The 27,703-nt window shown below is 63.8% G+C and overlaps 3 protein-coding genes across 4 annotated transcripts in view; 2 read left to right on the top strand and 1 right to left on the bottom strand.

Moving 5' to 3' along the window:
- Positions 1-602: 602 nt before the first annotated feature.
- Positions 603-5,044, top strand: IRF5 (interferon regulatory factor 5). Of its 2 annotated transcripts, XM_064656850.1 has the most exons (9): positions 633-770; positions 1,764-1,937; positions 2,289-2,475; positions 2,787-2,839; positions 2,932-2,962; positions 3,040-3,312; positions 3,429-3,818; positions 3,953-4,071; positions 4,151-5,044. In XM_064656850.1, exons 2-9 carry the CDS (start codon positions 1,767-1,769, stop codon positions 4,382-4,384), a joined length of 1,458 nt encoding a protein of 485 aa, XP_064512920.1. In that variant the 5' UTR covers positions 633-770; positions 1,764-1,766; the 3' UTR covers positions 4,385-5,044. The 2 variants fall into 2 exon arrangements, with proteins under 2 accessions (XP_064512921.1, XP_064512920.1); XM_064656851.1 differs by lacking the exon at positions 3,040-3,312 and having other exon boundaries at positions 603-770.
- On the bottom strand, positions 5,028-27,434 carry TNPO3 (transportin 3). The gene is made up of 23 exons (XM_064656818.1): positions 27,114-27,434; positions 24,435-24,635; positions 23,740-23,813; positions 22,851-23,007; positions 21,289-21,432; positions 19,424-19,599; positions 18,096-18,234; positions 16,891-17,037; positions 15,495-15,602; positions 15,057-15,148; positions 14,092-14,231; positions 13,474-13,665; positions 11,880-11,971; positions 10,666-10,742; positions 10,372-10,432; positions 9,819-9,959; positions 8,511-8,627; positions 7,965-8,059; positions 7,700-7,856; positions 6,929-7,096; positions 6,496-6,608; positions 5,641-5,729; positions 5,028-5,514 (listed from the first exon to the last, which is right to left on the bottom strand). The coding sequence occupies exons 1-22, from the start codon at positions 27,432-27,434 to the stop codon at positions 5,669-5,671; spliced, it is 2,973 nt and encodes a 990-aa protein (XP_064512888.1). The 3' UTR covers positions 5,028-5,514; positions 5,641-5,668.
- The window catches only part of LOC135415177 (inosine-5'-monophosphate dehydrogenase 1-like), a 56,755-nt gene continuing 42,123 nt past the window's right edge, over positions 13,072-27,703 (top strand). Inside the window, exon 1 of the mRNA XM_064656815.1 lies at positions 13,072-13,080. Coding sequence (XP_064512885.1) covers positions 13,073-13,080 — 8 coding nt within the window. The 5' untranslated portion in view covers position 13,072. The remainder of the gene's footprint in view (positions 13,081-27,703) is intronic.

Raw genomic sequence — 27,703 nt, 5'->3', positions numbered from 1 at the left:
GGGCCCCGGGGTGCGGCGGGGGCCGCCCGGCGCCATGGACAGGCCACGCCCCCCGAGAGCCCCGCCCCGTCACCCCGCCCACCATCACGGCCCCGCCCCGCGTTACCGGGCAACGCCCCCAGACGGGCACGTTGCCCGGCAACGGGGGGCGGGGCCGAGCGGGGGCGTGGGCGGGCCCAGAGATGAGTGACAGCGAGCGCGGCCAATCACAGCCCGCAGAAAAGGTTCCCCCCCGCGCGGGGATCCCCGCGCATCACGTGGAGCGGGATATGCAAATGTATGCAAATCTATGTTAATGAGGGTCTGCCCGGGCGGCGGTGGGGGGTGACAACCGGGGAGAAGAGGAGGCGGGACCCGGGGGGGGGGACGGGGGGTCAGGGGGGGACACACGGGGGGACCCAGGGGGACAGGGGGGACAAGGGGGTGGGGGCTCACGGAGGTCACAGGGGGACACAGGGGGACAGGGGGCCGAGGGGGACACGGGGGGACACGTGGGGACACACAGGGTGACACGGGGATGGGGGGACACGGGGGCAAACGGGGACACGGGTGTGGGGGGGACACAGGGGGCACGGTGGGGGACACACAGGGGGCCAGGGGAGGGTGACTCGGGGTGGGGGGTCCCGGGGGGACACGGGAGGGGTTCGCCCCCGGGCGTGGCGGTGCCGGGGCGGTGCCGGGGCGGTCCCAGCCGGTCTCGCCCCACACCCACGCCCGGCCCCGCGTGCGGAAGCTCCGGGCGGCGGCCCCGGGACCGGCCCCGAGCGCAGGTGAGACCCGGGGGGCGTCTGCCGGGGGGTCCCCGTGGGGAGGGGGCCGTGGGTGGGTCCCCGCGGGTGGGGCGATACTGGGGGGTCCGGGAGCAGCCCCGGGGACACGCGGGGACAGCGGCCCGTCCCCGAGCGGGGGCAGCAGCCCCGGGGCACCCCCGGACCCGTCGCGCCCGGTGCTGGTCCGTGCGACACTGGCTTGGGGGCTGCCCCGTGGGGGGGACACGCGGGGGCACCGGGATCGGGTGGGGGGTCACGGGGGGATCTCCCCCGCTGCTGGAGGGACCCCACAGGGACTGCGGTCTGGACTTCGCGTGTCCTCCATGTCCCTGTCCCCGTGTAACCCCCGCGTCCCCCCGGTCTCTGTGTCCCCTGTCCCCCCTCATCCCATAAATGCCAGCCTCATGTCCTCCCTATCCCCCAGTGCCCCGTGTCAGCCCCGTGTCCCCCCGGTCTCTGTGTCCCTGTCCCCCCTCATCCCATAAATGCCAGCCTCATGTCCTCCCTATCCCCCAGTGCCCCGTGTCAACCCCGTGTCCCTCCTCCCGTCTCCATATCCCTCGTCTCCCGTGTCCCCTCTCCCCCGTGAGTTCCCCACGTCCCTCCCTGTCCTCCTGTCCCCTGCCCCCTGTGTCCTCACTATGTCCCCCTGTGTCCTCACTGTGTCCCCCCATGTCGCTAAATGTGTTCCCCATCTCTCGTGTCCCCCGTCCCCAGTGTCCTCCCCCTGTCCCCGTGTCCCCCGTTCCCCATGTCCCCGTCCCTCGTGTCCCCTCCCCTTCTCGGCTTCACTTTTCTTTCCCCGAAGCCGCCACAGCTTCTGCTTTCGGGGCGCAGGTGACGCCCCCCAACCCTCCCGGAGGGGCCACAACCTCGGGGGGGCCTCACCCCCCCCTCCCGGCCCTGAAACAGGAACTGGGGAGGCCCCGGTTCCCCTTTCGGGGCCGGGAGTGGCACCGGGGCTGTGTCACGAGGTGCCCGCGGTGTCCCCAGGCCATGGACCCCCCCCGGCGCGTTCGCCTCAAGCCCTGGCTGGTGGCCCAGGTGAGCAGCCGCCGCTTCCCGGGGCTGCGCTGGCTCGACCCCGAGCAGCGGCGCTTCGTCATCCCCTGGGGACACGCCACCAGGAACCCCCCGGGGCCGCAGGACCACGACACCATCTTCAAGGTGACACCGGGGACACGGGGCGGGGGGGGTCGGGGTGACGATGGGGATACGGGATGGGTGACAATGGGGACATGGGAGGGGGACAATGGGGACACAGAATGGGTGACAGTGGAGGTATGGGATGGGAGTGACGGGGTGATGGGGTGACAATGGGGACGTGGGATGGGGGCAGTGAGGGGGACACAGGATGGGGGTGACAGGGATGGGGGTGACAAGGACAGTGGGACACGGGATGGGGGTGTGACAGTGGGACAGGGTGCCGAGGGGAACCTGGGACCTGGGACGATGGGCTGGCAGGGGCACGCCGGGTGGGAGTGCCCTGTGCCAGGTGCTGACCCCGCCATCCCCCAGGCGTGGGCGCAGGAGACGGGCCGGTTCCGGGCCGGGGACCCCCCGGACCCGCCCCGCTGGAAGGCCACCCTGCGCTGTGCCCTCAACAAGAGCCGCGAGTTCCGGCTGCTCCTGGACGGGCCCCGCGCGTCCCCGGCCCAGCCCTTCCGCGTGTACGAGCTCTGCGAGGGGCCCCCCGGGGCCGCAGGTACTGCTGGGGGGCTCCGGGAGGGGCCTGGGCACCCACGAGGACCTGGCACCCCGCAAGGCTCCAGCACCCCACAAACCCCCTCTGAGACCCCGTGAGGTCCCAGAACCCGACAGGGACCTGACATCCCACCCAGACCCAGCGCCCCCCACCCCATAAGGACACAGCAGTGCCTCCAGAGACTTGCCCCCCACCAGGGACCCATCACCCTGTGGAGTGTCAGCACCCCACGAGTCCCCAGCACCCCTCAATACCCCCCCAGCACCCCCCAACTGCCCCTGCACCTCCCAACTGCCCCTCTCTCCATGCAGATGGGGGGGACGAGGATGACTATGGCTGCAGTGGGGAGGAAGACGTCAGCCAGGTACCTGGGGGGGGTCAGGCTTGGAGGAACCCCCCAGCTGGGGACTCCTGGGGGGGCCGGGGAGTCCCTGTAACACCCGCTGTCCCCCACAGCTGCAGAAGATGACAGCCCTGAGCATCGATGGTGAGTGGGGGGGTCAGGCGGCTGGGGGGTGTCAGGGGTGTTGGGGTGCACCCTCTGACCCCCCCTCTCTGCCCCAGACACCCAGCACGGGGGGGACCTGCTGCCCCCCTACCCCTGGCCCAAGGAGGAGCCCCCCCACTTCGCCAGCTGCTGTCCCTCAGGGGGGCCCTTTGTGCCACCCCCCCCCACCCTGCTCCAGGGGGAGCCGGGGGGCACCCACGGGGCCCCTGAGCTGCCCCCCCACACCCTCGCCGAGACGGGGCCCCCCCTGGGCCCCCCGCCCGCCTGCCCGGTGGCACCAGCACAGCACCTGATGCCAGACCTGCTCGTCAGCCCCCACATGCTGCCACGTGAGGAGGGGCCGGGGGCTCTGGGGGCTGGAGGGGGTGGCCGTGGGTGGGGGGTGGCTGGCTGGGGGTGTCCCTGGGGTGCTCCCTGGCCCCCCCTGACCCCGCTGCCCCCGCAGTGACTGACCTGGAGCTGAAGTTCCAGTACCGGGGCCGCCAGGTCTGCGCCCTCACGGTGAGCAACCCCCACGGCTGCCGGCTGTTCCACAGCAGCCTGGAGCCCACGCGGGAGCAGGAGGAGCTCTTCGGGCCGCTGACGCTGGAACAGGTGCCCTTCCCTGCTCCCGATGCCATTCCCAACGAGAAGCAGCGCTTCTACACCCACCAGCTGCTGGATGTGCTGGACCGGGGGCTCATCCTGGAGCTCCAGGGCCAGGACCTCTTCGCCCTCCGGCTCTGCCAGTGCAAGGTCTTCTGGACGGGGCCCTGTGCCAGCCCCCAGCCCGGCCCCAACCCCATCCAGAGGGAGACGAGGACCAAGCTCTTCAGCCTCGAGGGCTTCCTAAACGGTCAGAAGGGAAGGGGGAGTGGCCCCGTGTCCTTTGAGGGCAGAGGATGGGATGGAGGGGTCAGCTGGGGGGGTGGTGGGACAGGCAGGTGTGAGGCCCCGTCCTGCCCCTCACCTCGGGCTTGGGCCCCTCAGGGCTCATCCAGTTCCAGAAGGGGCAGACCCCCACCCCGCCCCCCTTCGAGATCTTCCTGTGCTTTGGGGAGGAGTGGCCGGACCAGAAGCCCAAGGAGAAGAAGCTGATCACGGTGCAGGTGAGGGGCTGGGCCCCCCAGCTGTCCCCGGGGGGACAAGGGGGTGTCCCTGCCCTGGTGACACCGGGGGCTCCCGCAGGTGGTGCCGGTGGCGGCCCGGCTGCTGCTGGAGATGTTCTCCGGGGAGTTGTCCTGGTCGGCCGACAGCATCCCGCTGCAGATCTCCCACCCCGACCTCAAGGACAGGATGGTGGAGCAGTTCAAGGAGCTGCACCAGCTCTGGCAGAGCCACCAGCGGCTCCCACCGGCACAGCCCCCGCCCGGCCCCTCCGCCGCGCCCTGGGCGCTGCCGCCCGGGCCCCTGCCCCACTGAGGGGACACGGGGGGACACGGGGACACCACGGCACTGCCGGCCAGGCTGACCAGTGCCCTGCGGCCGGCCAGGCTGGGGCAGCCAGGCCACCCATCCCTGCCCCCTCAGGGTGGTGGAATCAGGGCCACCCATCCCTGTCCTTATCCCTGTCCCCCCAGAGCTGCTGGTGACCAGCACCCACGGGTGCTCTGAGGGGCCAGGGCTGTGACCACCCGCCCTGGCTGGAGCGGAGCAGCCGGACCCTTGTCCCTGGCCCCCCCAGGATGTGACACAGCGGGGGGGGGGCTGCCCCCTCCCTCCTCCCTTCCAGGGTTTTGGGGGAAAACAGCAAGAAAACAGGGGCGGGCTGGGGCCACGTTGGATTGGAGCCCCCCAGAGCTGGGGTCACAAAGCAGCCCCAGCCCTGAGAGAAGCAGCAGAGGGGCCTCGGCAGGGTGTTAATTTATCTGTTCAGTTTTTTGTCGTTTTTTATTGTTCTCGAGATGGCTACACACCCCCGGAGGGAACCGCATGCGCCCGCCCGCCCTCGAGCCGCTGCCTCCAACCCCGAAATCAAACCAAAGAAAACCCAAAAAAAGGGAAAAAAAAAAAAAAAAGAAAAAACCCAAACAAGAAAACAAACTAAAAAAAAAGCAGAACAAAATAAAATATAAATCTCTATTTGCAGAGTCCGTCCTGCCCGCGTCGTCTCCAGGAGTCGGCACCAGGCAGGGCCCGGTGGGCTCAGGGGGCGGCGCCCCAGGGCCCCCCCGACTGACCCCCATCTTCCTAAAAGAATTTGTATTGTTTGTTTTTTGTTTATTGGTTTTTTTGTCTTTTTTTTTTCCTTTTCTCTTTTTTTTGTCTCCATTTCACAGAAAGTTTTTCTAGCTTCTCGTTTTGCTGCTGGGCGAATCCGTGTGGATCCGTCTGACTCCGGTGCCTGGAGGATCTGGAGTTGGGTGTTGGGGGTTTTCCCCCGTGGGCTGTTTCTCGTGGCGGTGCCGAGATCCGATGTGGATCCCCCGGGCAGGCGGGACCCCCGGGCCTCCTCCCGCGGCCCCGGACGCGCTGGAGCGGGCGAGAGCCCTCGGCTGATTGTGGGACACATTCTTGGGTTGCTCTTTCCTGTCTTCTCCTTAAAGACATTCCTGGCAGGGGGAAGGGAGGGTCAGCCCTTCGCCCCGCTGTGCCGGGGGTGACAGAGCCCGGGGGTGACAGAGCCCGGGGGTGACAGAGCCCGGGGGTGACAGAGCCCACAGGCAGCAGGGCCTTACCTGGGAGACAGGAGCGTGGCAGCCGGAGCTATCGGAACAGGCGGGTGAAGTCCCTCAGGGCCCAGCACACTTGTTTACATTCCTCAGCACTGCAGACAGGGGCTGACATCAGCGGGGGGCACAGGGGGTGACACTGAGGGGATGTTTGTGATGTGGGGAAGGTGTCCTGCCGGGGATGGGAGCTGGGAGCTCGGCTCCGAGATGTTGGGAGGGACAAAGGGACAATTGCTGGGACAGAACAGGCTCAGCAGCCCCGGAGGGGACCCCTGGAGGGGACCCCTGTGCCACCAGGGCAGTGGCTGGGAGGAAGGAACCAGCTCCCCCGGGCACTCGGCCTCCGGGACTTGTCCAGGACCGAGACAGAGCCGGGCAGAGGGAGTCCATGTTCCCACACTGGCCAGAGGCTCCAGGCGGATCCGGCTCTGGCCCCGGGAATGGACAGGCCTGGGCAGGGCCCGGCAGTCGGAGCCGGTGACTCACGGGGACGAGGAGGTGGCTCGGGAAGGGCCGCGGCTCCGCAGGGATCGGGCAGGCGGAAAAACCCGTCCGGCCACAGCACAGGGGACACGGGCCCTCCACGGACACGGGCCCTCCACGGACACGGGCCCTCCACGGCCCCCGCCGGGCCACGGGAGCAGGGATGGCACAGCACAGGGGACACGGGCCCTCCACGGACATGGGCCCTCCACGGACACGGGCCCTCCACGGCCCCCGCCGGGCCACGGGAGCAGGGATGGCACAGCCCGGCGGGAGGGACTCCACGGGCAGGGCTGGGGGCTCTGGGGCTGCTGGAAGCCATCCCCGGGGAAGCAGCAGGCTCCAGGCTGACCCAGCTGGAGGCCCGGCCCCGCTCACCTGGTGACTTGCTTGTGGAAGTCGGTGAGCTGTTTGTGTGTCACTTGGATGGCTCCGCCCGTGGTTTCCTTTGGCAACCCCTTCAGTGAGTTCTCCAGCCAGCGGCAGAACGTCTGTGCAGGGACACGGAGGAACTCGGGATGAGGAACCAAACTTGGCTCCTGTCCTGCCTCCAGAGAGCTCTGGGGTCCCATGTGGCCACAGGGGCAGCTCAGGGCTGCAGCCCGACCCTTTGGGGGCTCATCCCACCCCTCTGGAGTCCAGCCCGACCCTTTTGGGGGCTCATCCCACCCTTCTGGAGTCCAGCCTGACCCTTTTGGATCCCAGCCTGTCCCTTTGGGGGCCCAGCCTGTCCCTTTGGGGGTCCATCCCATCCCCGGGGGTCCATCCCACCCCTCTGGGCCCATCCCCTCCCCGGGGGCCGTGCCCTCACCGGGCGGTCGATCTGCATGATCTCCCAGAGCACCTCGGCGACGTCGGGCAGGGTGTAGGGCGGGAGGCAGAAGCAGCACGTGTGCAGGAGCTGGTTCACGAGCTGCTGCCCCAGCTGGGTCATCACCTGGTTGATGAGCTCCTTCCGCACTTCGAAGTCTTCCTCGTGCTGTGGGAGGAAGGAGGAGGGGTGAGCAGGGCCTGGGGACAGGGACAGGCTCCTTGCCCCGGAGGTGACTCCCAGAGCTTCTCCACCAGCAGAGTGGCTGGGAGGACATGGGACAAGGACGATGGGACAAGGACAATGGGGCTGCGGGCCTTGGAGTAACCAGGTCTGGTGGGAGGTGTCCCTGCCCACGGCAGGGGGGTGGAGTGAGATGGGCTTTAAGGTCCCTTCCCACCCAAACTACTCTGTGATTCCATGATGACAACCCCATGGAGGAAGTGCCCCCCGAGGAAGGTCCCCATGGAGGAAGGTCCCCATGGAGGAAGTGCCCCCCGAGCAATGTCCCCATGGAGGAAGTGCCCCCCGAGGAAGGTCCCCATGGAGGAAGTGCCCCCGAGGAAGGTCCCCATGGAGGAAGGTCCCCATGGAGGAAGTGCCCCCCGAGGAAGGTCCCCATGGAGGAAGTGCCCCCTGAGCAATGTCCCCACAGAGGAAGTGCCCCCCGAGCAATGTCCCCATGGAGGAAGGTCCCCATCGAGGAAGTGCCCCCGAGGAAGGTCCCCATCGAGGAAGTGCCCCCCGAGGAAGGTCCCCCGGGTCACCCACGTCGTTGGCCACGCCGGTGTGGATGAGATCCCGCAGGAATTTCATGACGCTGCAGTTGGCGTCCCGGTGGTCCAGGGTGGTGGCAGCGATGGCCCACTGCAGGATGGGGATCATCACCTGGCTGCGCAGGAGGGTGACGGGGCTGCGCTGGATGAACCTGCCCGTGAGCAAAGACACACGTCAGGGGCAGCTCCTGCCCCTGCCCAGCCCCTCGGGGACCCTCCCCGGGGCGGGGGGCCGGCGGGGCCGGGGGCAGCGGGGGTACCTGGCTGCCAGGCGGAACAGGTCATCCACGGTGTCCGGGTGGTTCTGGAGGCCGTTGGGCTGCTCCAGGAGCTGGAAGGTGGGGATGCAGAGAGCCTGGGAGGGACAGGGATCCATCAGCAACTACCTGGGATCACTCCTCCAACTCCCCTTCCTTGTATGGGCTGGGGCTGCCCCATCCCTGCGAGTGTCCAAGGCCAAGCTGGACGGGGCTTGGAGCAACTTGGGCTAGTGGAAGGTGTCCCTGCCCATGGCAGGGGGTGGCACTGGGTGGGCTTTAAGGTCCCCTCCCAGCCAAACGAGTGTGAGGTTCTACAGATTAGACATTAGAGAAAATTCCTTCCCAGAAAGGGCTGTCCAGCCCTGGCACAGCTGCCCAGGGCAGGGGTGGAGTCCCATCCCTGGAGGGATTTCAAAGCTGTGTGGATGTGGCACTTGGGGACATGGGTCAGTGGTGGCCTTGGCAGTGCTGGGGGAGGACTGGACTCGGTGGGCTCAGAGGCCTTTTCCAGCCTCTGTGATTCCATGACTTGGCCGGTGGGCCCACCTGCAGCATGTCGAGCAGGCCCTGCCTGCAGCCCTCCTCCATGCCGTACTCATCCACCAGGATGCTGCCCAGGTAGAGGAAACAGGAGTGCTGGTGTTCCCGGTACACGTTCACCATCTGGGGACACAGGAGCCCTGGCACAGTCACCCCCTGATCCACCCCTTGATCCCACATTCCCCCGAGCCCAGCCTGAGCTGGTGTCCCAGCCTGTCCCAGAGCGGGCAGGGGCATCCCACAGGACATCCCAAAGGGCTGGCTCAGGTCTAGCCTCACACCTGGGGGCATCTCTGTGCTGTGGCTCCCAGAGCCAGCACAGGAGCAGGAGCCTGGAGCGGAGCAGGGAACACCCAGCACCGGCATTCCCGGATTCCGCCATCAGGCTCAGTTACCTCTCCAAGGAGCAGGTTTCACACACCCCTCCCAAATCACAGACACACCCGTGGGGCTCCCACAACCATCCCCTGGCTCTTCCCTGCATTCCAAAGCCTCCCTGCTCCTCAAGGGTTCATGCTGGAATTCCTGAGACTGCTGGGATTTATCACAGCACCTCCCAGAGCCATCACCACCCCTGTGACATGTCTGCAGGCCACACGACCTGCGTGACCCCCTGGGTTCCCCACAGCCCCCCACTGTCAGCACTGTCCCCATCCCCCAGGTCAGCAGTGTCCCTGTCCCCATGTCAGCACTGTCCCTAGTGCCCCCCATGTCAGCAGTGTCCCCAGTGCCCCCATGTCAGCAGTGTCCCCATCCCCCATGTCAGCAGTGTCCCCAGGTGTCCCCCATGTCAGCAGTGTCCCTGTCCCCCATGTCAGCAGTGTCCCTGGTCCCCCATGTCAGCAGTGTCCCTGTCCCCCATGTCAGCAGTGTCCCTGTCCCCCATGTCAGCAGTGTCCCTGGTGTCCCCCTGTGCCAGCAGTGTCCCCAAGTCCCCCCCCATGTCAGCAGTGTCCCCAGGTGTCCCCCATGTCAGCAGTGTCCCCATCCCCCATGTCAGCAGTGTCCCCAGTGCCCCCATGTCAGCAGTGTCCCCAAGTCCCCCCCCCCCGTCAGCAGTGTCCCTGTCCCCCCCCGTGCCAGCAGTGCCCCCGTGTCCCCCCGTGGCAGCAGTGCCCCCGTGTCCCCCCGTGCCAGCAGTGCCCCCGTGTCCCCCCATGTCAGCAGTGCCCCCGTGTCCCCCCGTGGCAGCAGTGCCCCCGTGTCCCCCCGTGGCAGCAGTGCCCCCGTGTCCCCCGTGGCAGCAGTGCCCCCGTGTCCCCCGTGGCAGCAGTGCCCCCGTGTCCCCCGTGGCAGCAGTGCCCCCGTGTGTACCTGTGTGACGAGGGGCTGCAGCAGTGCTGCCGAGCCCTTGCCGACGCAGCGCACGGCGAAGCGCAGGCAGCGGCAGCAGCGCTCCACGATCCGGTTGTCGGCACTGTGCTTGTTCAGGGTCTCCGACAGCACCGGCCAGATCTGGGCCCGGACAGGCGGGAAGGGTCACACCCGACCCCGGGACACCCCCCCGACCCCCTCCCGATCCCCAGAACACCCGAATCCCAGTGCGGGCGGGAGGCTGTGGGAGAACAGGAGCTTTCCGGGGAGCCTGGAGCGGTTCATCTGCTCTGGTGCAGCACAAACAGGATAGGGACAGGGAAATCGGAGACCTGAGACCCAGGGCCCCTTCCAGGGAGTCAGACCCAAATTTCCCCCCGCACTCCCCAGACCCTGTTTCCAGGAGGGATGGGACAACACTCCCCAGCTCCTCTCCCCTGGGCAGAGGCACCATCGGACACGTGGATCTGCCAACACCCAGGGACAGTGACCCTGTATGACACACCCAGAACCCCCCAAGCCCCCTCCCCAAATCCCAGCTGCTCCCACGCACCTCCTGAATGACTTTTTGGCACGGGTGGACCTGGCCGTTCTCGACAATGGGGTTGGTGTGTCTGTGGGAACAGCCAAGGATTAAAGGGGGTTGGGATTAAAGCTGAGGAAACAGGCTGGAGCTGCAGGAAGGGGACCAGGAACAGGCTCGGGGGGCTCGAGAGCTGGAACCTGGGGAAGCAGCAGCTTCCAGCCCATCCCCCATGGGCTGGGGAGAAGGAGCTGGCACAGATTCAGGGTCAGGGCTCTGGGGAGCAGCTCTGCCCCAGCTGTGCCCCAGCTCCTCCTTCCTCACCTGAAGATGACGGCGAGTCGATCCAGGGGCACTGTAGGGTCTGAGGAGAGGCCATTGCTTGGCTCCTGGGAGAGCAGCTGGAAATCAAGGGAAAAGGATGGGATTTCAGGACCACAGGCAGCCCTGCTCCCAGGGAGCACAGCTGGCCCAGCAGCCCCGGTCCTGGCCACACACAGAGGGTGCCCTGACAGCTCAGAGGCTTCTCCCTGGGTCCCCTCCAGAGCCCATCCCCAGGGGTCTCAGAGGAGCAGGGTGGGAGGGGGAAGAGCCAGCCAAGGGGTGAGGGCAGCGGGAGGAGCTCCCCAGAACCACAGGCACATCCCCTTCCCGAGGCTTCCCTCCCTCCTCCTGCCATCCTGAGATTTCTGCTCTGTTCTCCTGGGTCTGCATGGAAAGGTCACTCAGGTCAATGGAGTTCTGGGATAGAACATGACCTTTTTGGGGCCCTGTGTCCCACATGGAAGTTGACTTCCATCCTGGAGAGACAGGGTGGAAGCTGCCCACAACAGTGGGGTCAGGATGGCTCCTGGCACAGAAATTGATTCCCAGGGATCATTGTCTTTCCATGGAACACAGCACACACCACCAGCTTAGTGCTTCCCAACCAGGGGGGCTGAGGGATGGGCTTGGTCCTGGACTCATCCTGTGTGAGGGCTGGGCTCTGCTCCCAGGGAACAAAGCACAGGGTGAGAGGAAACGGCCTCAAGCTGTGCCAGGGCAGGGTCAGGTTGCATATTGGGAAAACTCCTTCAGGGAGCTGCCCAGAGAAGGAGTGGAGTCCCCATCCCTGGGGGATTTCAAAGCCGTGTGGATGTGGCACCTGGGGACATGGGTTAGTGGTGGCCTTGGGGAAACACTGCACTTGACAGGCTCTAGGGGCTTTTCCAACCCAATTTCATGCCTCCAGGATACACCTCTGGCTCTGAGGACACAGTTGCTATGGCAGGGTCGGGGCCTGGGCAGCCACTGTCCCCTCCCAGCTGCTGTCCCCACTGTCCCCTTCCAGCTGCTGTCCCCACTGTCCCTGCTGTCCCCTCCCAGCTGCCATCCCCACTGTCCCCACTGTCCCCTCCCAGCTGCCGTCCCCACTGTCCCCACTGTCCCCTCCCAGCTGCTGTCCCCACTGTCCCTGCTGTCCCCTCCCAGCTGCCATCCCCACTGTCCCCACTGTCCCCACTGTCCCCACTGTCCCCACAGTGCCCCTCTGGACGCACCTTCTTGAGTGCCAGCACCTGCACGGCGCAGAGCTCGCTCAGACACTCCGCGATCTTCTCCAGGGGCAGCCGGGCCAGCACCAGCGCCGTCCCTGCAGGGACAGGGGGGCTCAGGAGCAAGGACACGGCATGGGGAGCAGGGGGTGATGACATTCCCAAGCGTGACAGCCCCGGGAGAGGGCAGGGAGGGGAGAGCTTCCCTGCGGTGGAACCAGCAGGACGGGAAGCGATGCCAACATGAGGGACAGGGACAGGCAGACGGACACCACGAGCACAGCTGGGCCCCCTGGAATGTCCCCAGTGTCCCTGTGCCTGCCCAGCAGCACCACGAGGCCCCGGGAAGTTCCAGTGCAGGTGTTCCAGGGCTCCCAGCCATGGAACACGAGGAACACTGAGCCATGGGCACTCTCCCATGGGCAGCCGTGGCACAGCCCGGCTCTGGCATTGCCGGGGCTGCTGCGGTGCCAACGGGGAACATCTCCCTGGCTCGGGAATTCCTGGCGTGGTTCTAAGGGAGGGGCAGCGAGCCCTTTGGGAAGGAGAGGAGGAGCTCTGCTGGTGCTGCTGCATCCAGACAGGCCTGCACACAAGTGGGACAGGGGGAGTTGTGTCTCCAGGGGCAGCACAGCCCCGGGAAGGCTCCCTGGCACATGCTCCAGAGCTGCTCTGGGTTATCGGCTCCAGTGGCACGTGAATCCATTGGGAACCTTTAAGGCACATCCCCAAAACCAGCCGTGGCTGAAGAGGCACACAGTGCCCAATGCTCAGTGAGATGCCAACGCTCCAAGTGCAAACTGGAGTTAAAACCTCCATTCTTGGGCCCCAGTTCTCTAAAATCACCAACACTCCTGATTCTCCACCCTCTGTGTCCAGCAGCTGATTCCCCATGTGTGGATGAAGCACTGCCCCACTGTCAGCCTGGCTGGGAGCATTTCCCATATGTTCTTCCCACATGTCCAGACCAGAGATGCTCCATGGGATGGGGACAGTTACCAACCCCAAAGGATTTATTTCTGTCTCCTGCCCCAAGGGAGCTGCTGAGGAGACTCTGAACGTGGAATGTGGCTCGGGGCACACTGGGACAAACCCTGTGAGGACAGGGTTCAGCACTCTGGCAAGCAATCCCCATGGATACCCCAGCAGTTCCCCATGGACACCCCAGCACAGCTCCATGGACGTCCCAACAGTCCCCCATGGACACCTCAGCAGTTCCCCATGGATACCTCAGCAGAGCCCATGGATACCCTGGCAGTTCCCTGTGCACACCCGAGCAGATCCCATGGATACCTCAGCAGTTCCCATGGACACTGCAGCAGTTCCCCATGAACACCCTGCAGATTCCACAAATATCCCAGCATGGATATCTTGGCAGTTCCCCACAGATACCCTGGCAGATCCCCATGGACACCCCAGCAGATCCCAATGGACACCCCAGCAGATCCCCATGGACACCCCAGCAGATCCCCATGGACACCCCAGCAGATCCCCATGGACACCCCAGCAGATCCCCATGGACACCCCAGCAGATCCCATGGATACCCCCTGACCCCGCAGACCCCCCCCGACCCTGCAGATCCCCCCCCGCCGTACCCACCCTTGAGCAGCCCCACGGCGGCCTCGGGGGACAGCGCGAAGGAGTCGAGGGCGCGGGCGATCTCCAGGAGGCCGGAGAAGTGCTGGGCCATGTGGTCCCGGCACACGGAGCAGATGTTGTGGATGGCCTTGGCAGCAGCTGACGCCAGGCGCCGGTCACAGAGCCCCTTCATCAGGTACCCGAGCACGGGGTCTGCGGGGACAGGGGGTCAGGGGGGCGGGCACAGAGCCCTTTTATCAAGTACCCCAGCACAGGATGTGCAGAGACATGGGTACCCAATGGGCACATGGGGTCAGGGGAATGGGCACAGAGCCCTTTTATCAGGTACCCCAGCACAGGATGTGCAGAGACACGGGTACCTGATGGGTACATGGGGTCAGGGGGGCGGGCACAGAGCCCTTTTATCGGGTACCCCAGCACAGGATGTGCAGAGACACGGGTACCCAATGGGCACACGGGTACCCGATGGGTACAGGGGGTCAGGGGGGCGGGCACAGAGCCCTTTTATCGGGTACCCCAGCACAGGATGTGCAGAGACACGGGTACCTGATGGGTACACGGGTACCCGATGAGTACACGGGGTCGGGGGCGGCGGGCGGCGGGTGTGAGGGCACTCACCCAGGAACTGCGGGTTCCTGTCCACCACCTCGCTCATCTCGCCCACCAGCTCGATGCTGGTGTAGCGCACGGCCGTGTGCACCGACTCGGGCAGCCGCACCACCCCCTCCAGCACCTCCACCAGCGTCGGGTTGTTCTCCCTGCGGGAAAGGCGCCGGATGAGCCCCCGGAGCCACCACTGGGCTGGGAGGGGCTGCTGGAGCCGGGATCCGGGCACACACGGCACAGGGAACACTGAACTCCTCCAGAGGAGCTGGGCACGAGGGCAAGGGGCATTAATCCCGTGGGAACTGCCCGTTCCAGTGTGGGAGGGGGTGACGGGGCCATCCCAGACCGGAGCCTTGTGGGACATGCTGGTGGAAGCAGAGTCCCCAGTGCTCCAAGGCAGTGCTCCCGGGAACAAGGAATGGGAGAGAATGAGCCTTCACACAGATAAGGGGAGCTGGTGATGTGTAGGGACAGGGGTGACTCCCCCAGCTCCCAGGGAAGGGAGGAATGGCAATGCCAGGGCCCAGGGAAGGGAAGGACAGCATTCCCAGCCTACCAGGGAAGGAAGGAACAGCACTTCCAGCCCAGTGAAGGCCAGTCAGGCTGTCACACTGCTGGCAGTGCCCAGGACTGCTGCACTCACTGCCCCGGGTGTCACCTGTCCAACACTTCCAATAACAGGGGAGGAAAAACACTTCCAGTGATTTAACCTTCCATAAGGATATCTAGGAAAAGTCTGCCCAGAAGTGGAAGGATCTGCATGTGGAAGGATCCACAATGAATGGTTTGGGTTGGGAAGGACCTTAGAGCCCATCCAGTCTCACACTCTGCTATGGGCAGGGACACCTTCCACTAGTCCGGGTTGCTCCAAGCCCGTCCAACCCGGCCTGGGACACTCCCAGGAATGGGAATGTCCTTGGGATATCTGTGAGGCAGCCCCAGTCCCCTCCGGGCCTGGCTGGGCTGTCAGCACTCACTGGTCGACGCTCTTGGCTATGGAGGCCATGATGAAGAGCACGGCTTCCGTCACCTCCCAGGGCGGGTTCCCGTCCTTCAGGGTGGCGTAGAGCTGTGGGGAGGAGCAGTCACCTGGGAGGCCACCAACCCGGGGGAGTCTGGCCACCAACCCCACCCCACGAGGTGGCCTCACTCCACAGCCCCCCCACCCACCCACCAAGCCCCCTGGTCCTCAACCCCCTCACCCTCCAAACCCCAAATCCTCAGCCCCCTCCCACCCCCTCCTGCTGCTCCCACACCTCCCGCTTTCCCACACCTGCTCTCCCTGACAAGTTCCCCCCACACACTTCCCTGTGCACGAGGAGATGTGTGTGACCTCCTCCCAGCCCAAGGGCCACCAGGGCTCGGTGACCTCCCGTGGGACGTGCCCGCACCTCCCGACGCTCCCTCAAACCCACCTGAGCAAAACACTCCACGGAGCCCACCAGGAAGATCAGGTCTTTCACCAGGTCCGAGACGCGCATCCGGAACTCCCCAAAGTCGTCCGTCTCCTCCGGGACACCCTCCTGAGGGAGAGGAGGGAGAGCACAGGGGTGGGGGCAGCTCAGGGGAATTCAGACTCCCACTCAGCCAGCCAGTTTTAAGGAGCTCCATCATTCCTGCCCTCCTGTCCCAGACCAGCCTGCCTGAGAGATTGGAGAGCTGTGCCAAGGAAAACGTGACCAGCCTGAGCATATGCTGTGTATTCCTGCTCTGACAGGCACAGGAAGGGATGGGAAGCAAGGGGATGAGAGCTGAGGAGGAGAGGGAAGGAGGATAAAGCATCCCACACTCCACAGAGGAAGATGACAGCACTGTGTCTGGCCAGCCATGCAAGCTCTATCCCAACAAAACTGCCCTGGGCAGGGACAAGGCAGCCAAGCAAGAACTGACTGACAGAGAGGTTTAATGCAGCACATTTAATCCCTCTCACTCCTCCCTGGAATTGCTGCAAGCACAGGACGCTGCCCTGCAGAGCTCCAGGGCTCCAGAGAGCCCCTGGCATGCAGCAGTACAGCCAGACACATCCCACTGTTCTGGCTGTTCCAGAGGGGACACACACATCCCAGTGTCCTGGCTGTTCCACAGGGGACACACACATCCCACTGTCCTGGCTGTTCCACAGGGGACACACACATCCCACTGTCCTGGCTGTTCCACAGGGAACACACACATCCCACTGTCCTGGCTGTTCCACAGGGGACACACACATCCCACTGTCCTGGCTGTTCCAGAGGGGACACACACATCCCACTGCCCTGGCTCTTCCAGAGGGGACACACACATCCCACTGTCCTGGCTGTTCCAGAGGGACACACACATCCCACTGTCCTGGTTATTCCACAGGGGATACATACATCCCCTGCCCTGGCTGTTCCAGAGGGACACACACATCCCAGGGACACATCCCATCACCCCAGTTGTTCCAGAGGGATACACACATCCCAGGGACACATCCCCTGCCCCGGCTGTTCCAGAGGGACACACACATCCCAGGGACACATCCCCTGCCCCGGCTGTTCCAGAGGGGACACACATCCCAGGGACACATCCCCTGCCCCGGCTGTTCCAGAGGGGACACACACATCCCACTGTCCTGGTTATTCCAGAGGGGACACACACATCCCAGGGACACATCCCCTGCCCTGGCTGTTCCAGAGGGACACACACATCACAGGGACACATCCCACTGTCCTGGCTGTTCCACAGGGGACACACACATCCCAGGGACACATCCCCTGCCCCAGCTGTTCCAGAGGGACACACACATCCCAGGGACACATGCCCTGCCCCGGCTGTTCCAGAGGGACGTACGTGGTCGGAGTCAAGCTGGCAGTGCCGGGCCAGGGCGTGGAGCAGGCGCTGGATGTAGGCTTTGAAGATGCTGTGGATGACAGCATCGTCTGTCTTGTACAGGTGCTCCCCCAGTCGGTACCAGAAATTAAAGGAAATTTCTACCACCTGTTTGGAAAGAGAAAGCCAGCATTTTGTTACCAGCAGCACATTTTTTCCCCACTCTGCCGGGGCTCCCAAGGGAGGAACCCTCCCTGGGGGCTGGCAGTGATGGTGCCACAGATCTCCATCGGTGCTGCTGCGTCACACAACGGTGACAAGGGGACCAGCTCCCCCAGATCCACCCATTTCTCTGCCTGTCACTCAATTAAGGGTTTGGAACCCCCCAGGTCACACGGAACATCTGTCCCAGCCCTTGGAAGCCAAAGCCTCTCCTCTGACCCGGGACTGCCCTGGAGCAGGGCCCACGGCTCCGGGAGCTGCTCGAGCTGGAAGCGGACGCTGCTCCACAGCCCCTTTGTTGTGGGTTCTTTTATTTACTGTGTGGTTATTGCACAAAAACCACAAGTGCAGACTTGGTCAGGAGCAGCTGCAGAGCTCCATGGCCCCCTCAGCACCACTGGCACAGGATGAGGTTGTAGCCGAGGAAAGCTGAGCTTAACAGAGCTGGGAAGGGAGGAAAAGGGTCCAAGGGACTACAGTGAGCACTTGGGGCCTGCTGGGGCACAGCTCTGCACCTTCCACAGCAAATGAGCCACGCACTGAACACAGGCAGGGATCAGCTACAGGGAGTGAACTAACAGTTTGGGAAGAATAAAAGGATAAAGAATTAAATAAAGGATAAAAAGAGACCAAGCCTTAACAACATGGTCTGTACCTAAGGCAGGGTGGGAGCTTTAATGCTGATGAACCAACATTTCAGTCACTCACAGGGCGAAGTTCCCAGAAGCCACAAATCCCCAGCAAGCTTGACTTTAACACGTGGAAAAGCACTAACAGGGTTTTCAGGGCTGTGCTGGCAGTCCCAGACAGCCAGGGTGCTGGGAAGGGGAAGCTAAGCCAGAGCCCTGCCCACGAGCACAGAGTGGGTGTTCGGAGCCACAGCTCACAGGAACCAAACCATGACCATGTGGCGACAGAAGAGCGAGATCTCCCCCTCTGACCCGGCTCTGGAGGGTGGGATTTGGGATGAGATGAGCAGAGGGACGTGGCTGCACCCCGCTCACCTCATACTGTGGGTGCCCCGCGCAGATGAGCAGCAGCTCCAGCGTCCGCAGGTCGCCCAGGCCCTGCCCCGGGGTGCACACGATCTTGTCCAGGAAGGTCTCGCACAGCTCGGTGAACACACGGCAGTAATTGAGCACCCTGGGGAGGGAGAGCACAGGCCTGAGGTCAGATCACCCTCAGGGGCTGATCACCCCAGGGCTTGGATCGCTGGCAGGGGCCAGATGACCCTTAGGGCCTGGATCACCCTCAGGGGTCAGATCACCTCCAGGGCCTGGATCACCCTCAGGGGCTGGATCACCCCAGGGCCTGCATCACTGGCAAGGGCCAGATCACCCTCAGGGGTCAGATCACCCTCAGGGGCTGGATCACCCCAGGGCCTGGATCACTGGCAGGGGCCAGATGACCCTTAGGGCCTGGATCAACCTCAGGGGCCGGATCACCCCCAGGGCCTGGATTGCCCTCAGGGACCAGATCACCCTCGAGCCAGATCACCCCCAGGGGTCAGATCACCCTCAGGGGTCAGATCACCTCCAGGGCCTGGATCATCCTCAGGGACCGGATCACCCTCAGGGCCTGGATCACCCCCAGGGCCTGGATCACCCCCCGGGGCCTGGATCACCCCCAGGGGCCAATACTCCAGCACAGGGCAGGGCTGGGCCAGAACACGCCCGGAGCCTTGGTCAGAGTGAGAAACCCCAACTTCTGCTTCATCAGCAGCTGGAAACACTGAATCAGGGGAAGTTGGTGCAAACACGGGGCTCCAATAAGCAAATTTGCTGCAATGTTGATCTCATACTTCTCCAAAGGCCCAGTGCCAGGTGTCAGGGCTGAGGGTGTCACTGTGACACAGCTGAGTCCTGCCCAGCCCTCAGAGGGGCCACAGGGCAGAACACAGGGACATAAACCTATTTCCAACAACAAACCCAGGATGTCCCTGTGTGGAACAGCTGCCAGGCATAAACTCAGTCTGGGGGCTGAAGTTCCTGAAGATGAAATCCCTTTGCTCCAGGCTGAGCCCCCCCAGCTCCCTCAGCCACTCCTGCTGCTCCAGCCCCTTCCCAGCTCTGCTCCCTTCCCTGCACACGCTCCAGCCCCTCAATGTCTCTCCTGTCTGAGGCCCAGAACTGCCCCCAGCATTCAGGGTGTGACCCCTCCAGTGCAGGGACAGGCCCTGGCCCAGCCCCACGCTGCTGGTGCTCCTGGCACTGGTCTCTGGTTTAGAGCTGACACAGTCCCAGCCGGGTCAGTGCTGCCCTGCCCGTCCCTCACAGGTCACCATCCCCGTCCCCATCCCTCACAGGTCACCATCCCCGTCCCTGCCCCTCACTTGTCCAGGTCCTCCCGGGCCACAGCCATGTGATAGGCACTCTCGAGGGTGAGGACGCCCTGGAAGAGCTGCAGGGCCAGTGGCAGGTTGGTCTCCACGTTCTCGATGGCGTAGAGGGCTGAGCACACGCAGTCCGACGCTGCCTCATGCAGGTTGGATGAGGTCTTGTCCTGTTGCTGCAAGACACAGGAGCCCAGTGATTATCAAGGAATCAGGGAATATCCCGAGCTGGAAGGGACCCACAGGGATCATTGATCCAACCCCTGGCCCTGCACAGACACCCCAAAATCCCCCCCTGTCCCTCAGAGCATTGTCCAAACCCTCCTGCAGCTCTGGCAGCCTTGGGGCTGTGCCCACTGCCCTGGGGAGCCTGGGCAGTGCCAACCACCCTCTGGGGGAAGGACCTTTCCCTGAGATCCAACCTGAGCCTGCCCTGGCACAGCTCCAGCCCTTCCCTGGGTGCTGTCCTGGTCACCAGAGCAGAGATGGGAGCTGCCCTTCCACTGCCCCAATTATAACACGAAATCAGACAGCAACAAAACCCTCAGGTTTTTGTTCTTGTTGTTCCTCAAATGGTTGGATTTGACCTTGGAGGTCTGTTCCAACCCAAAGGATTCTATGGAAACATTTGGCAGGAGTCCTGCACAGCCACAGCCCCCCCAGCTGACCCCCACCAGCCCTGCAAGCTGCTTCCCTGGCCACTCCAGGTCAAACTGACCCTTTCCAAGAGACCCCAGCGACTTCCCTGGCAAACACAGGAGTGAAAATGCCAGCTGGAATCCAGGGCAGCTCCAGAGCAAGGAAACCACCATGCTGTTCACCACCTGGCTGGGCACAGAGCCACCACTCCCACTCAGAGGGATGGGAACTGGGGAGCCCTGGGTGGGCACGGAGACACCGCTTGTCACAAGCACGTGTGGAATATTGAGCAGGGATGGTCTGGGGGTCACTGAATTCTGGGAGTGCTGACTGTGTGAGGGGGATTTACAGGCACTTTCCCAGCTCCCTGGAGCCCCAGCCAGCTGGGGAGGAGACAGGACATGCTGAGAAGGAGGAAGGAGAAAACAGGGAGGAAACAAAGGAGCAGAGACTCTTTTGAATGAGAAGTCCTTGGAGTGGGGAAACAATTCCTGGTGCCACTGGAGGTGGGAGGGGAGGAAGGAAAAATGCCTGATTTGAAGTGTTGTTAACACACTAAACAAGCTGCTGAGCCCCACGGCCTGTCCTGGGGTGGCTCCAAGCAGGATCCTGCATGGATACTGTCTATTCCTTGGGAGTCCTCATTGTCACTGACTGAATCATGCAAACCAGGGATCCTGTGGGAGGGGGGAGGATGGACTGTCTGTCCATCCCTGGCTGCAGCAGAAACCTCAGCTCCTCCATGGCTCCATTCCCTGCCTGCCCTGGCCCAGGGCACGGATTCTCCACACCTCCAGCTCTTCATACTCAGCTGGACAAACACCCACACCCAAACACCTCTGAGAGGTGATTTTCCATGGAGAAAAGGAATATTGTTTTACTGACAATCTGGAAGGAAAACAACACAACCCCAACCCTCCTGATTTGAGCATCAAGTGGACACAGTTTGCTCCCCAACAGACGCTTCTGATGCCCAAACCCAGCGGTACCCAACCACGAGGGTGGCAAACCCCACGTGCCACTTGGTGGGCAGGGACACCTCCCAGACTGCGCCTTCCAGCCTGCCCTGCCCAGCAGAGAGGGACCACCCGCTCCACAGGGCTGGGCCCGGCCCAGAGGGAGTCAGAGGGCCCCTACCTGACACAGGAGGGGAGAACCCCCCCAGTCCCGCTGGGATCCCCCAGTGCCCCCACCTGGTACATCCCCAGTTCCCAGGAAACACTCACCAGCACCTCGAAGAGGAGGGACAGCAACTTGCTGTTGGCCATGAAGGTGCTGTCCAGGACACCAAGGTTGAACCAGCTCCCCAGGCACCGGAAGATTTTGATGAGCATCTTCTCCTCGTTTCCTGCCTTCTCCACACACGTCACCTGTGGGGGCAGGAGAGCCCTTCAGGATCCCACTGCAGCGGGTGATCCACAGCAAAACACCAGCAACATCCTCCAGAGGCCACAGGAGAACATTCCCAAGCAGGCTGCTCTCAACATCCCCCTCTCCAGCAGCCCTGGACTGTCGAGAGGGAGGGACAGAGCCAAGACCCTCTGTCAGCTCCAGCTGCTGCCACAGGAGCAGAAGGAGCAGTTGGAGTGTCCTCCTCATTCCCAGCCCATCGGGTTCCTGCAGGATCCCCTCTCAGGCCACCTCACAGCCATCAGGGATATTCACACGTGACAAGCCCCAATTTAATCCTTCTCCCCACAAACCACCTGCAGAGAGAAGCTGGTGCTGAGGGCCAGACCTGCCCTGAGGGACATCCTGAGGCCTGAGCTGGGATGTGGGATGGCAGCAGCTCATTCCCAGCACTGGCCAACACCTCTGCTGAGCCACAGCACCACCCTGCCCAAAATCCACACCAAGGGAAGCAGCCCCAGCCTTGCCAGGCACAGGGAAAAGAGGAAGAGGTGGACAGCCAGGGCCTGGAGAAGGATCCCAGATCCCCTGCATTGGCCCAGGAATCCTGCATGAGAGCTTCCAGAGATCCAGTCTCCCCACTTGATGCCTCAGTCCTGAAGGTGAAATGTTGGACCTCATCACAGCCCCTGGAACACTGTTTTAACCTCCCCATTTCATAACTGAAAAAAGGGATTTTGACATTTAAATCCCACACAGAAAACATCAATTTGGCTCTTCAGGCAGGTGGCAGAAATGCCTGTGCTGGGACTGAGAGGGAAGCTCAGGAAAGCTCCAGGGGGGCCAGGGGGAGCAGGAACAGGAAGTGTCTGGCCCTTGGCAATCCTGGAGAGAGGTGACACTGCCTGTGCCAGCAGTGTGACAGCCAGGATATCCCAGGGGTCCCAGGAAAAGCTGGAGATGGCTGTGGGGACAACACAGAGTGGGGACTTGAGGAAGGTAAAAGGAGTTTCAGACTGAGTGAGGACTTGCTCAGACAACTTATCCCGGGAACAGGTGGAGCCAGGCTGCCCCAGCACCTGTGGTGGCACTGGCAGGGATCTCCACTGGGACAAACACGGAATGGGGGAAGAGAATCTTCTCAAGCAACACCTGAGCTGCTGCTGAGCAGAGGACACAGCTCAGCTCTGTGTCCTGAAACACAGGACAAGAGGAAACAGCCTCAAGCTGTGCCAGTGGAGATTTAGGTAGGATATTGGGAAAAATTCCTTCCTGGAAAGGGCTATCCAGCCCTGGCACAGCTGCCCAGGGCAGGGGTGGATTTCAAAGGGATCTCAAAGCTGTGTGGACGTGGCACTTGGGGACACGGGTGGCCTTGGCAGTGCTAGGGGAGGGCTGGACAATTCCCTGACTCCCTGGCCGTGGCTGTGCAGCTCACCAGCAGGGACACCACGGTGCTGGAGTAGTAGGCCAGGTCCTCGATGATCTCGGTGCGGCGGTTGGCCCCGATGCGCAGGGAGCGGCTGTGAACCTCCTCGGGCAGCACCGTCAGGATCTCCAGCAGGAACGGCAGCGACGTCACGTCACTGCTGTACCTGGGGCGGGACAGGCACGGGGGTCACCTCAGCTCTGGGAGCAGCAGTGAGAGCCAGGGGGACACCTCAGCTCTGGGAGCAGCAGTGAGAGCCACAGGGACATCCTGGCCCGTGGAGAGAGCTGGGGCTGGGGGGGCTTTAAGGTCCCTTCCCACCCAAACCATCCCAGGACTCCGTGATTCCAGAGGCTCAGCCCCGGCCACGGGGCACAGCCCTGCCCAGAGGATTCCAGAGGCTCAGCCCTGCCCTGCCCAGAGGAGTCTCCGGGATGGCTCAGCCCAAGGATTCCCAACAGAGAAGTGACAAAGGTTTCCCAGCCCACGAGCCCAAGTGCCACCACCCGGACAAATCCCATCTGCCCCTGCTGCCCACGGACAGGGAGCCCCCCTCCGTGTCAGTGTCACCGTGCAGCAGTGGGTGGCACCCATGGGGACACTGGGGACACCCACAGCGACCGGCTCCAGCCTGGCTGCTCCACCCCACAGCTAAAGCCAGGGGCTGAGGGATCATCCCTAACAAAGCAGGGATGAGGGAAAGCGCTGAGTCCCGGGGCTGGGAGCAGGGAAGCGTGAACAGAGCTGCTCCACAGCCACAGGCAGCCCCTCCTGCCACCACCCTGGGCATGGATATCAGGGATCCAGGGAGGGAACCTCCTCCTGGACCACACAGGACCACCCGCCCGCCACGTGCCCATGGAACAATTCCGAGTTCAGAGACAGAAGAGGCACTCACTTCTCCACCAGGGTCTGCACACAGCCCTTCCACGAAGCCATCTGCAGGGCGAGGTCGGCGATGGCCAGAGCCAGCTGGGCAGTGGGGAAAACATGGATCAGTGTGGGCACGGCTGGCATGTGCCAGGAGAAAGGGCCTGCAGGGCTGGCAGGGAACTCTGGAATCCATCACAACATCCCTGTGGGCAGGGAACTCCAGAATCCGTCACAACATCCCTGTGGGCAGGGAACTCTGGAATCCACCCCCACCATCTCTGCCTGTGCTCAAACCCTGTGGTGACACCCGCCACCCTGAGGGGTGACATTCCCTCCTGGAGCACTCAGGAGTCAGACAGGCACCCTGGTCTCAGCCTGGAGGTGCCAGAACCCCCTGTGCCCCAGGAATGTATGGATAATGGGAAGGAAGGGAGTGAAGAGTGAGGGAAATCCCCCTGGACACCCAGGGTGCTGTTGGGTTGGATCTTCACGGCAGAGCACAGGGAAAAAGCCCAGGAAGAGCTGCTGCTCCTTCCCAAACAGCAAAGGAAGATTCAGTAGGGGATGTGACTAAAGGAACCAAGAGATGAAGGAGGGAGAACAATCCCCTGGCAGACTGGGAGGACGGACCAGCCAGCCCTGTCTCCAGCAGAGCAGCCCTGGAGTGAGTGCTGGGAGCAGGACACGAGGGAGCAGCTCCCTCCCCCTGCCAGCACCCACCTGGGTGACAATGACCGGGGACAGGTCCTTCAAGTTCTGGATGTGGGACAGCAAGGAGTCCCGGAGCGAGGCGTGGGAATCCGTGGGGAGCTCGTAGAAGGAAGTTTGGATCTTCATCTTCATGGTCTGCGCCGCGAAGTAGCAGGACTCCACATCCTGGTGGATCTGCAGCAGCTGGTCTGAGATCTCCCAGGCATGGACCTGTGGGAACACCAGGGCCTGGTCAGAGAGCAGGGCTGGAACAGCACCGAGGGCTCAGGGGGGTCAGGGGGCTGCAGACACAGCCCAGACCCCCATGGAAACACAGCTCAGCACCTACAACAGCCACAATCCAAGCCCTCCTGTGAAACCCTTTCTGCTCTGTGAACAGGCAGGTGATTCCCAGCTGGGATGGAACGGCAGCAGTGACGGCCACAGGACCCAAATCCTCCCAAACCAGCCCAGAGCTCAGGGATAATCCCTGGGAGCCACCGACTCAGCACAGCCAGCACAGTTATTCATGGGCCCTGGTCACCAGTGACCACAGGAAGCTGTTTCCATCTGCAGCACATCCAGGAATCCCACAGAGCTCTGGAGAGCTGAGCGCCCTCAGGCAGTTCCAGCCACGCTGAGCTGGGATGGTATCCAGGGAAATGCCCCCCTGAGGGAAGGTTCAGCAGGAACAGGTGTATGGGGCAGCAGCACAGGCAGGGAAGAGCCTGAGGGATGGCAGGAGATCAGTAAATGCCCAGCCCTCTGAGGCTGGAGCCCCTCTGCCATGGAGATGGGATGGGAGAGCCGGGGGGCTCCCTTGGGAAGGCTCCAGGGAGGCCTTGGAGCCCTTCCAGTGCCTCAGGGGGCTCCCTAACCACGGGCTGTGCCCCAGGAGACTCCCAGGGTCCCTCCTTGGCCCTCCTGTCCTGCCAGGGACCTCAGGGACACCCCAAACCCAAACCTGAGCCCTCCTGTCCTGCCAGGGACCTCAGGGACACCCCAAACCCAAACCTGAGCCCTCCTGTCCTGCCAGGGACCTCAGGGACACCCCAAACCCAAACCTGGGCCTGGGACACTTGGAAAATGATTGGGGTTCATCCTTAGACCCAGCAAATAAACCTGGGACATGGTGAGGCTACATAAGCACAATATAAAGGGAAAAGCAGGAACGTTGCTACCCTGGAGCTGAGCTAAGTTTCATTATTATTATTATTATTATTATCTACTATTATTATTATTATTACTATTATTATTATTATTATTTAAAACCCCAACCTGGATGACACAGGGGAGAGCCCAGAGAAACCAGAGCAGAGGAAAACCAAGCCCAGGACTTTTCTTGGCAGAGATCCTGGCCCTGGGGGGGTTGGGGGCACTCAGGAATATAAATCAGTCCCCAAAAATCCACACTCCCCTTGGCAGGGAGCCACCCATCCCGAGGACACCCTTTATCCAACAGAAATCCCGGGGGTCTTCCCCAGCCAACCCCCAGCCCCTGTGTGAGCCCTGGGGGGCCCTGGGACAGGGACCATCCTGAAATACAAATCTCCCTCTCCAGCTGCCCCAGGATCCCTCTCTGGGCACAGCCCCAAACCCTCCCCGGGCACTTCCCAAAGGCCAAAGCCCCTTCCCAGGAAAAACCGAGGGGAGCAGCTGCCTGAGCCCCCCAGCCCAGCTGTGGGCGTTCCCTTGGGAACTCCAGTGGGAACTGGGATGTGGCTGTGGCACTGAAGGGCATTCAGGGAAAAAAGGGGGGGAAAAAACACGAGTTCGTGGGAGCAAACGGCCTCAGGACTGGCGGGGGTGGGAAGGGGCCGGAGCTGAGCCCACTGCGGAGGGAGCCGGGCAGGAACTGGGACACCCGGCACGGGGAGGGGGCAGGACACGGCCCCTTCCCAGCCCCGGCTCCCGGGAAGGGCTTGGGAGGCACAGGGAGGAGGATGAGGAGCCCGGGGGGACAGGGAGGGACCCCGGCTCTGGGGAGGGGGGGAACAAAGCAGCTCCAGCGGGACAAGGAGAGGCCACGAAAGACAATCCGACCCCCCGAACCGGGGGGAAGCAGCCGAGCGTCCGTCCCTGAGGGCTCTGGGCACGAGGCCTCGGCCCCGCTGCCCTCCCTCTCCTCGGTTCCCTCCCCTCGGCCGGCGGGAGGAGCCGGGGGGAGCCCGCATCTTCCCCGGCACCTCCCGGAGCCGCTCCCTCCTCCCCAGCCGCCAGCAGGGCTGTGCCAACCGTGCCAGCCCGTCGTTCCTGGTGTTAATCACGGAGCCATGGAATGGATTGGGTGGGAAGGGACCTCAAAGCCCATCCAGTGCCACCCCTGCCATGGGCAGGGACACCTTCCACTAACCCAGGTTGCTCCAAGCCCCGGCCAGCCTGGCCTTGGACACTTCCAGGGATCCAGGGGCAGCCACAGCTGCTCTGGGCACCCTGTGCCAGGGCCTGCCCACCCTCCCAGCCAGCAATTCCTTCCCAGTCTCCCATGTGACCCTGCCCTCTGGCACTGGGAAGCCATTCCCTGTGTCCCGTCCCTCCAGGCCCTTGTCCCCGGTCCCTCCCCCCGCGCTCCCGGGGCCGGGGCGGGCACAGCACGGTGGGAGCGGCAGCGCCGAGGCCGGGGCTCCCCGGGGCTCCCCGGGGCCGCCGCTCCCGCCCCGCCCCGGATGGGGCCCGAGGCCTCGGCGCGGCCCCCGCGGCGGCTCTCACCGAGCGCTGCAGCTCCCCGAGCCAGCAGCTGGCGCGCTCCTTGCCGCTGGGGTCGGGGTCGTGGTAGAGCGCCTGCACGGCCTGGCGGACGAGCTGCAGGCTGGGCTGGCCCTCCCCGCGCTCCATGGCCGGTCCCTCAGCGCCGCCCGCCCGCCGCCATGGCCGCTCCGCCGCCGCGCGGCCCCCCCGGCCCCGCGCCCGCGAGCCTTCCGTTCCGCCGCCTTCCGTTCCGCCCGCCTCCCGCTTCGCCGCCGCCGCCGGCTCCGCCCGGCTCCGCTCCGCCTCTCCCGTCCTGTCGCATCCCATCCCATCCCATCCCATCCTATTCCATCCCGTTCCGTCCCGTCCCTTCCCGGCCCGGCTCGGTTTGTCCCACTGCCCCCTCTAACCCCCGGCCCGGGCCGGAACGGGTTTCCGGTGGTGCGTCGGTCAAATGAGTCCGGGCGCACCTGGCGCGGCGGGAAGGAGCCGCGACCGCCCGAACTCCCCCAAAACCGGGCCCAGAGACCCCCCCCAGACTCCCCCAAAACCGGGACCAGAGTCTCCCCGGACTCCCCCAAAACCGGGCCCGGAGACCCCCCCAGACTCCC

Source organism: Pseudopipra pipra, chromosome 5, assembly GCF_036250125.1.
Source record: "Pseudopipra pipra isolate bDixPip1 chromosome 5, bDixPip1.hap1, whole genome shotgun sequence".
Lineage (NCBI taxonomy): Eukaryota > Metazoa > Chordata > Aves > Passeriformes > Pipridae > Pseudopipra > Pseudopipra pipra.
Note: the sequence above shows the minus strand (reverse complement) of the source record. Positions and strands in the feature narration are given on the sequence as shown.